Source organism: Dendrobium catenatum, unplaced genomic scaffold, assembly GCF_001605985.2.
Source record: "Dendrobium catenatum unplaced genomic scaffold, ASM160598v2 fragScaff_scaffold_1175, whole genome shotgun sequence".
Taxonomy (NCBI): Eukaryota; Viridiplantae; Streptophyta; class Magnoliopsida; order Asparagales; family Orchidaceae; genus Dendrobium; species Dendrobium catenatum.
Window position 1 is genome coordinate 81,913 of NW_021319637.1, and position 10,425 is coordinate 92,337.

Sequence of the window (10,425 nt, forward strand, 5' to 3'; positions counted from 1 at the left end):
GTGAATGCTGCTGGCTCCTGGCAGGTGGTGGCGGTGGTGGTGTAGGTAGATCTGGTGGAACTGAAGGCCCCTCACCTACCTCAGTCTGTGTGGGTCTGCTAGCCGTAATCTTCTTCCAAAAAAAAAATCAAATCCAAGTTAGATTAATTAGATATTATGTATTATATATCATTATCTCAATTAAATAATAATTAGTAAAGTATTAAATTAATGATACACCTATTAATTAAAATTAAATCATAAAAAATATCAACTAATTTAAGTTACTTTTTTTAAAATTAAATGATACAATAACTTTTTCATAAGCATTAAATCATAATAATAATTTTTTTTAATTCTAATTTTCATTAATTAATATAAAAATTAAAAAGATAATGAGGCTTAGAAGATCAATAACTAAACTAATAACTATTTCCATTTATTTAGAAGATCAACATAGGGATTGGATTTTTGATAGTGTGAATGGCTGGAAATGCTTGAAAAGAGTTAGCTTATTATGTGGACTATTGATCTAAAGTAGATTGTAAGATTTGGACAAGTTCATGAGATGTCAAGTAGTAGGGAATAAAACTAAGTCCTAATATTGCTTGCTATGGTCAATAGCTACAAATGAATTTTTGATGTGATTATGAGGCTTAGGGTGAGTAGTGCTAATCATGTGGATATTTGATGATTTGAGAGTATATATTTGAAAGAGGAGAGCAAAGATCTAAAGAATAAAAAGATAACTACATTATCTGAACAAATAAAAGGCACCCTTGAAATTATCAAAGGCACATGCAAAGAGAAGAAGTATTTTTACCTTAAAATAGAAATCGGACTGTTTGGGGTCGGACGAGCGGAGGTGATTCCGATTGGGGGCAGCGGTCGGATTTGGGGCGGACAAACGTCGTCGGCGGCGTCAAATTTGGGGCGGCGGTCGGAGGAGATTCTTCGCCGGCGGTCGGACGAGCGGAGGCGAGCCTAGGAAAGAGCGAGCGACGGGAGAGCGAACGACCGAGAGAGAGAAGGAAAGAGTTAAAATGAAATGCCAGATGCGGGGCTAGGTGTATTAGGGCTTATACCGGCGGTTTTCCGGCAGTTTGGACCGCCGGTAAAAAGTCACTTATCAACGGCGGTCCAAACCGCCGGCTCTTGTTGACGTTCGGCGGTTTACCGTCGGTTTAGGGACCGCCGCCCTTACCGGTGGCTTATATTAGCAAAATCACCGGTGCAGTCGTCGTTAAAATACGACGGCCAAACCGCCGGTTGTGCCGCCGGTACTACCGGCAGTCCTTAAACAGCCGGTTTTGGGCATTTTTCCTGTAGTGAGGCCAAAAATCGATCCCAAACCAAATAAAATTTTGGGAGCAAACAGATGAGGACGTAAGCCCGAAAAAGAAACCCACACCGGGACGATCGGCGACTCCTCCAACTGGTCGAGGAGAGGCGACCATTTGATGATTTTCATGAAACAACCAGCAACAAAATAGGAACGGTGAGCAAAAACCCTACCATAATCTAAGTCGTTACCAAGCTTAATCAGCACATTTTTTTGATCTAACAAGGTGACCGAAAAATCACCAGAAAGTTTAAGATTGAAAAAAAATTTTCGAATGGAATCCAACTCCGGACGTTTCAACAGAAACTTACCAACTAAAGAAAACTCGAAAGGTTTAGCAAGATGGAAAAACTCATCCTCTGAAAACCATAACGCCGGCATGCCACGAATGGTAGACACACGACAATCCGGGAAAACAGCCGAAACCGAACCAGAGAGCACATCCTTGAAGGATTTAGAGTTCTTACCTTCAATAAAACCAGGATCCAAACGTTTGTTTGCCATGGAAACGCGATCTCACCGGCGAGAAAGTAGACGGCGGCTACGGTACACGAAGGAAACCCTAGGAGACGGCGCCATCGAAAAAAAAAGCCCCCATTCAAAAATGATTGGGCATGCAATTTATAATTATAAGTAAAACAGGAAAAGTCTTTAAAGTCCAGTTGCTTTCCTATTTCATTTCTGATAAACCTTTGATTTTTGTATAAAGGAATAAGAGTTTGTTTGGGGATGCTGTAGCTTTTTATAAAATGTTGTGAGATTTTTTTTTTTTGTTGGTATTATAAATGTCTTTCATTTTGAAAAAAAATGGGTATCATCTTTCTTTTAGCTCAAACACTTTAATGGATCTAGTTGTGAAGAAGTAATTTCCCACCATAAATTTCTAGAGAACACTGAGAAAATAATTAGAAAGCAATTGTGCAATCGATGTATTGTTACCATATAAAAATAAAATAGTCAGAAAGCTGCGCCAAATTGATCCTATGATTTCATTTGAGATAATTTTGTTACAGCTTTTTAAAACAACTTTCTAGTATTATAAATGCAATTTTGGCCTAGAAGAAGTCATAGATGTCCTTAAACCATAAATTGCAAATTATCTTGTCTCACTAGATGCCATAATGATCGTTTTAGTTTGCTTAAAAATATATTGACTCTTTGATTTTAACAAATCGATCTCTATTTGCCAATTTGGTAAGCCAGTTATGTGGAATTGGATAGGATTAATAGTTGGATTTTACAATAATTACTAAATTTATATTTTATATATGATATAAACAGAGTAATTTCTATCTACATTAAATCCTTCATATCATCAAAGATTGAAGTGCTCAAGTTTGCTCAAATCATGAGAACTTTATCTTCACCCAAAGCCTTGGAAGGGCATTAATAATTGAATAAACTAATGCATGACTAGAACATAAGAATAAGGAACTAATAAATCAGGCTTTCGTAACACTTTTTAGAATCAACTACATCGATTTAAATACCTACTAATTTATTTGTGGTGGTTTAAGAACTGCTATAAATTCATTGTATTTGTGTTCACTAGAAAGACTTTAGTAGCTATTTTATGAGTGCTGCTGTAGGTATGTTTTAGCAATGCTTTTAGCAGGTGTTAAAATCGTTGCTAAAGAGTAGAACATATTAAAAATAATAATGCCAAAAAATCAAATTTCATGATTAACTTACAAATATCAATAAAATATTATACAAATATAAATTGAGTGAATATTAAGAACATAGAAATCTACAAGTACTTTAATACTTGCTCTTCTACAGCTAAGATGTAGAACTCTTATAAATGTACCTACAAACACCACTGTCATTGAAGTTGCATATGGCTTATATAAGCAATTTAAATTTGAAATATCCATGGGAAAAGTTGGACAACTTCTCCATCGGAGACTTTACCTTGTTTGGGAATAGCACCAGGATGAAAATTGATGATGATCTCTCACAATGTTTTCTAGAACACGGAGCAGAGATTCTTCTTGAAAAGTGTTTCAACCTTGTAACAGGTTGGAGGCATCTGATACGAACAATGATAGATTCACAAATGGGAATGTTGCATCCCAATATAAATAATATGTTGAGAATGAAATGAGAAAAAAGAAAGAAAATAAAAAAGAAATTCTAACAGTAAAAACATTCAATGATATGTCTTGATGGAGTATCATTGTCGTGCCAAGGAATAGGAAGAGTGTATTAAGGTTTTATGCAAGGAACTTCCCAGGAAATCCATACCTTATTCAATATTCAAATGCATGAATATTGACCTGGGCACCTGGAGGGGGAGATGTAAGAAAAATTACCAACTTGACCCTTAGCCCAAGCGTGATCTTTGGTTATTTACTAAAATCTCCTTTTGGGGGAGAAGGATGGATTGTTAGTGTGGACGATTTAGAAGATATAATTGGAGGACATGTTTGGTTAGGTTCCATTTGTATACTTGGTGGAATTTGGCATATCTTAACCAAACCTTTTGCATGGGCTCGCCGTGCTTTTGTATGGTCTGGAGAGGCTTACTTGTCGTATAGTTTAGGTGCTTTATCTGTTTTTGGTTTCATCGCTTGTTGTTTCGTCTGGTTCAATAATACCGCTTATCCTAGTGAGTTTTACGGACCCACTGGGCCGGAAGCTTCTCAAGCTCAAGAATTTACTTTTCTAGCAGTGAGAGATCAACGTCTTGGGGCTAATGTGGGATCCGCCCAAGGACCCACTGGGGCTATAGACTTGATGAAAGTATTCAAGAATTTTTTGATATCGGCAAGAACTTCTAATGTAGATCTTAAAAAACTATTTAAATCTAAAGTTGAGGAAGGCAACGAGAAGCTACTATGTGTTGATCCAAGCTACTCAGGCACCTTTCTAAAAAGTTTAGTCTTCCTAAAGCCTATGATCAAGTATTTGGGGAAAATTTAGCCTCAAGAAAACAATACTTATTTTCTGCACAGCTTGTAGTTCTTTTAGGCTACTGCACAACTCAACGAATGTAGGATGCACCCATCCATAACTCATAAGTAAATTTCCAAATCCAACTTTTATGAAAACAAGATTTCTGACAGAGAAAATGTCATAGCTCCAAACTATCAAAAACAATATCTATCAGGGCTACTTTATGGTCCATATTCATTTATAAACATTGGATTTGGCAAGGAGGTAACAGAAAAAGATGGAAGAAGCAAAAAAAAATATTGTAGAAGTTATAGTTGTTGCGCAAATAGTTGAAAAACTTTTCAAAGGTATGTTTGTTATCTTCTAGAGTCTAATGATTGTATTACCATTATTTTATTATCAAGTACAACAATTTTATGCTGCATGACGAATGTTCTTGCTTGTTAATTAGAAAATTAGAATTAGAAATCTATACTATATTTTTATATACTATATGAACTATAGGCTGGTGAACTAGAAAATTAAACTTATATAATAAACTCTATCTATATAACAAAAATTTTTATTTTTTGCTCATTTATATAATAATAACATTATATTTTGGCGTAATTACTATGTTAAATTTTATTTTTTTTTATTGCAAAACTTATGAGATTTTGATTTTGTATGATCTTCAGCTATATTTGAGGCATGTATCAAGTTTGATGAGTTTGATGACTTGTTGAATATGGATTCTCTACAGATTAGTGATTATGTTGTTCTATATTGTCATTTGAAAGTAAGGTTCTAATCATTTACTCTATTGTGATCTAAAAGTCATTTGTTCCAATAATCAGTCATGGAGTTAGAGAACTTGAACGAATAAATGAGACAAGTAGTTATCAATTTAGTTTTTTGTCAACATCCTTTTTATTGCCCCATATTCAAATTCATGTCACCAATATGGAGACCAAATCTCAACAAATATCAATGTAATATCTACGCTTTAAAGTGGAAGGAAGAAAGAGAACTTACAAGTGACATAGATTAGGTATTATTTTAAACCTCTTTGCATCCATATAACCACTAGGACGAAGTATCCGACCCATCTCAAGAAGAATAAACTTCATTTCATATCTTTGGAGAAAAAGACAAAACAACAGTAATTGTCAGAACATGCACTAAAGTTTCAAAGCAAGAATGAAATTTCTAGAGAACTTTCTATGTTCATGCAGTTGCTAGATGCCTAGATCCATAGTTGTTCAACCAAAAGAACCCAAACCCATCTTTATTCATAACAAACATAACGTGCTAGATTCTCTTCGCCTAACACATGCAAACATATAAAACTTTCACTGACGTGTGAATTGATCTGATGAAGCTTCAAAAAAATAAAATACTTATTTTTAAATTATCCATCTTCGATATATATATATATACAACAACTTAAACAGTGGATCAAACAACACAAGCTTTCCATTTGACAGGTTAAAAAGCTCTTTCACATTCAAGAAAAAAAAACACAAACACAAATACAGCAACGCACTAGTACTACAAATAAGAATAAGAAAGAGGTCAAAAATATTACAGCTAGGATCAGTTTACAAGGAAGAAGAGCGAAGGAGATAAGAGAGAAGAGTTAAACCCTTTCTGAGAAGCAACTCGGACAACAATAGTCTGGCAACCGGTGAAGGTTTCCTCGTCGAAGTCAGGATACGTCTCGTGTTTGAGAAAAAAAAAAAAACAATCTGTAAAACATTATAATCTCTCAAAATATCAATTTTCTCCTGTAAAGTTTAAGGGAAAAAAGGAGATTAAAGAACAGAGGTTGAATCTAACATAAAAGATTTGCTTATTTTCAGATTCTTAACTTTATTATTGTGCTTGGTTTTAAACCAAAGCCTATAATCCGCATTTGTTAATGAAACGAGAAAAAGAAAAAAAGTAGCCAAACCAATTTCATTCATTAAAATCCTAAAACAGAGAGTTTATTGCTACATACATGTACCTTGACTACCGCATCGCAGTTCTTGTCTTGCAACTGTGACGAGTACGGCTGAAATCATTTTCAAAAGTGTATCGCCGTCGATGTTGGCCCGCATCGCAGTTCTTATATCGCATCGCAGTTCTTGTCCTGCAACTACGACGATGTTGGTGAATCCTTCAACAGAGTATATCTCGTCGGATTCCAAGGGGAAATCACAGTACATTACCAAAAGTTGATTGTTGTCATATCGAAGACGAACAGAGTACCATACCTCATCCATAGCTCTGAAATCCATTATTGGCGACACCTTGTCCGCATCTACTTGGTGCTTCGTCGACATTGTTTCTTCGATTACAGAGAACCACTAAGAGGAGAAATGAGTAGTACAGCTGGCTGTGCGAAAGTCCCGTAGCGAGGCGGTGGCATAGGAGGAGCGAGAGCTAGGGCACGGGAGGAGAAGGAGGCGGAACTGGGAGACGGAGCGGGAGCGGGAGCTAGGGAACGAGAGCGAGAAGAGAGATTGCGAAATTATAAGGGCGTCTCCAGCCAAATTCCAAACGAAAGCCGATTTGCTCCATTCGAACGGCAAAAAAAATTGTTAATTGGTGGAGGTTGAACACTATAATGTCAATATTTGTGTTGCATTATTCACCAATTAAATTTTTTTTGTCTTAATCAAATTTGTCTGAAGAATCAAATGAAAGAGGAGAAAATAGTTATCTTCACAGAAGCCTGTAAAATAGAGTTCAATTGAAGATGAACCACTTCATTGCATTTTGGAGTGAAAAATGAAATTTTAAGTTGGAGATACCTTAAGGACGACATTTTTATTTTTAACGGCAATTTTTAAAATGTTATTATTGAAATGCTTGGGAAAATATTATTTTTTAGAAATATTATTTTATTCGTTGCCTATATTTATTTATCGCAGCAGTTGGTTTATAAATCGCTGCTATAAATTATTATGAAAATATTAATTTTTTATTAGTCGATTATCTTGGCAAGCATATTTAATATTCACAAATGTCTACATTGTACTACCTACCTAAATCTTTATTGTGTTTAATGGGTTTTTATTGAACCTTGTGTCAAACTAAATTTATGAACATTTATAACTCAATTAAGGGTGGATCCAACTTCTTTTTTCAGGGTGGGCAAAATTTTAGTTAATTAAAATATTAAACAATAGCAATAATAATAATGATAATGATAAATAATAATAATAATAACAACAACAACAAATAGTAATAATAAAATATTTAAAAAAAATTAAACCAATATAATGCCATCAAAATTATAATAGAAAATTTTTATCATTTATTTTTCATTATAATACTGATTTTAATAATATAAATTAGAGTATAATTATGTTGACACTAGACTCTTACTTAAAAGAATAATAATAAAAAATGAGCTAAACGTAATGCTCCTAATCCAACAAAATCAAATAATACCTAAGCCTGGAAGAAATTTGGAACCCCAGTCTCAGTCGCTCGGCAAGGCTCCGTCTTAGCCTCAGACGGACGTTCAGGAAGCTGGGTGAAATGAATAAGAGGAATGATGCCTTACGTTCTCGCTCGCTGGCAAGGCTCCGTCTGAGCCTAAGATGAACATTTAGGAAGCTCGATGGCTGATGTCGCAGTTGATGAATCGTCTCCACCTTCCGACTTGGTTCTGGACGGAGCGGATGGATCCATCCGATCGAATGGAATGCTGGGTCGGGCCGTTTCCTCATGCGGCATGGAGGAGAATTCCTCCGTCTAAGATATGGACATCACTAGCTCTTCTCCATCGGATATGGATTTGACCAATTGTGAGGTTCCGAATGAATCCTGCCCCAACGTCTTCGTTCCAGACGTTAACATGAATCGCGAAACGGCCATTCACAAACAACCGGTTGCCTCCCAGGTGTGTGCGGCTCATCCCACAATTCTGTGCTCTGATGGTTACGATTGTCATGGAATTAAGAGTGCACTTGAGCATGAAGTGCATAGGGCCATTGTGTCATCTTGCAGGTGTTCAGAAATTCCAACTGCAGCCTCTACCAAGCCTCCACCTACAGGTTTCTGCACTCCAGGTGCTTGTGGAAATTCCTCAAAGATGCATAAATCAGATTTATCTCAATTTGAGCTTCAAAACCAAAGGTCCGGCTGTCGTATTCCACCCACAAACTCCAACGAAGGGCCTAATGATTGGAAAGAAAGAATCGTGAAAGCGGGCTGCGAAGTGAGAACTGGCTGGATGGGAAAACATATTTAGGATTGATTAAATTACGGAAAAAAGATTTTTGGAGGGGGGACAAAATACAAAAAATATTCCCAAAATATCAAAAATATTCCCTCAAACACTTTTTTTTTAGTGTGGGCAATTTTTTTTTTTTTTTTAGTAGCCCACCCTGGCTTCAACTTGGATCCGCCACTAACTCAATCAATAGTTATCATAGCATGGTTGACACTGCTTTTCCCAAAAAAATTTAAGTTATTTTTAAAAGGCAGCAAAAAATAGAAGTCAAATAAAATTATGATTGCGGCCACATAAAGAAAAGTAGAAAGAAAGATGTCTCAAACAGAGCTTAAGAATAATTAAGAATCTAGATGACTCTGGTTCAAGTTTTTCTTTTTAGCTTAAGAAGAACTATTTTTTTAAGCTCCTAGCTTAGCATTGCTGTCTTGTTATGTGCTATTGAGTAAATTAGATAATTGTTGAATAAAATATGTTTATGCGCTACAGAGATTTGAGGAAGCTAAAGAAGAATAAACAGTTGGTGTATTTTCAGTTCTTGAAGGAGCTGAGGTTATATTCACAGGATAAAGGCTGACATTAGATGGTATATCATTTCTCAGCATTATCCATACAGTATATTAGAAATATTATAAAGTTCTATTAAATTCTCCGTTGAGGAAATTGGTGGAAAGCCCACAAGAGAAATATTATAGAAAACTAATATGCGCTAAGTTTTTTTTTTTCCTTCTGTTTTACAAATCATAAAAAAAGATGGAATATTAAAGAAGAAGAAGAAGAGAGGTTAAAAAGAAAGACATTTGGTAGAAATAAACAATGATTTTATGAAAATTTTTCTAGCAGAAAATTTAAATGTATTTTACCTTTGATTTTGTAGGATCTGTTTTTTCGCTGAAAAAGAAATGATACTATTTCAAGCAAAGAAAATTTGAAATTATACAATCAGAGAGTTCAAATTTGAAGCACCAATCAGTATAGAGGAAGGCTAAATGCTCGCCACAACCATCACGGCTGGCTCCAAAATGCGTCATCAACCATCATCTGTAAGTCAAAATACTCTTCAACCTGAAAACAATCTCCTCCGCAGTCTCCATCAAGCCCAGCTATCGTCTCCTCTACTCCGCCACCAACGCAATTGAAAGCACCGCCAACATCTGCCGGCAACTCGAGGTAGTGCTCTAACTCTTTTAGATAATCTTCAAACATATTTCCATCCACCTCCTCCCCTCCGCCGCCCAGCGCTGTTTTCCCCTGTGAAGCGCTGTCACCGATAAAAACACAGTCCGCCTCCGGCGGCAAGTCAAGAAACTGATCTATTTCCTCTAAACAGTTCTTCATCATGTTTCGATCCGATTTCTCCGCCGCCGAGCATTTCCCACATCCTTCTTCGCCTCCGACTACGGGCAACACCGAGGCCGATGTATTATTTACAGCACCAAAGCGGTGAAATGCCGACGACGCGAAGGTTGCTGCCAGCACAATCACCGTTCCAGCAGCCACCATAAACAGTTCTTCATCATGTTTCGATCCGATTTCTCCGCCGCCGAGCATTTCCCACATCCTTCTTCGCCTCCGACTACGGGCAACACCGAGGCCGATGTATTATTTACAGCACCAAAGCGGTGAAATGCCGACGACGCGAAGGTTGCTGCCAGCACAATCACCGTTCCAGCAGCCACCACCGGCCCCGCCACCACCCCACCCACAATCTGACCGTCTGGCCCGGCTAAATTCACCGTCAAACTGCCTTCGCGGCCACCAGGAGGAAACGTGGCCGTGAAAGAACGAAGATTAAAGCTTCCCCTTCCCCGTAGTGTTGTTGGAGGCAGGGCAGCAAGTAGTCATCTTACGGTGTGCGGTTTCACAAAGCACTCTCTCCTCTTTCAGAAATGATTACTTCTGTAGCGAGGTAGTGGAACGATGCCCTTATTTAAAGCAAATTACGCGTCTCTGTAATTTAAGCGGAGATATATTTGGAAAGCAAATCCAAAAAGATATG

General features: G+C 36.8%; 1 protein-coding gene across 4 annotated transcripts; it reads left to right on the forward strand.

Annotated features, from left to right (window-relative positions):
- The first annotated feature begins 7,651 nt into the window (after positions 1-7,651).
- LOC114580662 lies at positions 7,652-9,921 on the forward strand. 4 transcript variants are annotated; one of them, XR_003702168.1, is made up of 4 exons: positions 7,652-8,329; positions 8,916-9,012; positions 9,304-9,596; positions 9,757-9,921. XR_003702168.1 is itself a non-coding variant. In XM_028698892.1 (2 exons), exons 1-2 carry the CDS (start codon positions 7,953-7,955, stop codon positions 9,001-9,003), a joined length of 465 nt encoding a protein of 154 aa, XP_028554725.1. In that variant the 5' UTR covers positions 7,652-7,952; the 3' UTR covers positions 9,004-9,287. The 4 variants fall into 4 exon arrangements, 1 of the variants encoding a protein (XP_028554725.1); XR_003702169.1 differs by having other exon boundaries at positions 7,652-8,093; positions 8,201-9,012; XR_003702170.1 differs by having other exon boundaries at positions 7,652-8,093.
- Positions 9,922-10,425: the final 504 nt, after the last annotated feature.

What these genes read in the sequence shown, in the direction of transcription:
- LOC114580662 (XM_028698892.1), top strand. Translation starts at nt 7,953, where the DNA reads ATGGACATCACTAGCTCTTCTCCATCGGATATGGATTTGACCAATTGT. An exon ending in TTTGAGCTTCAAAACCAAAG is followed by an intron (nt 8,330 to 8,915) that starts GTCCGGCTGTCG and finishes TATGCGCTACAG; the next exon opens with AGATTTGAGGAAGCTAAAGA.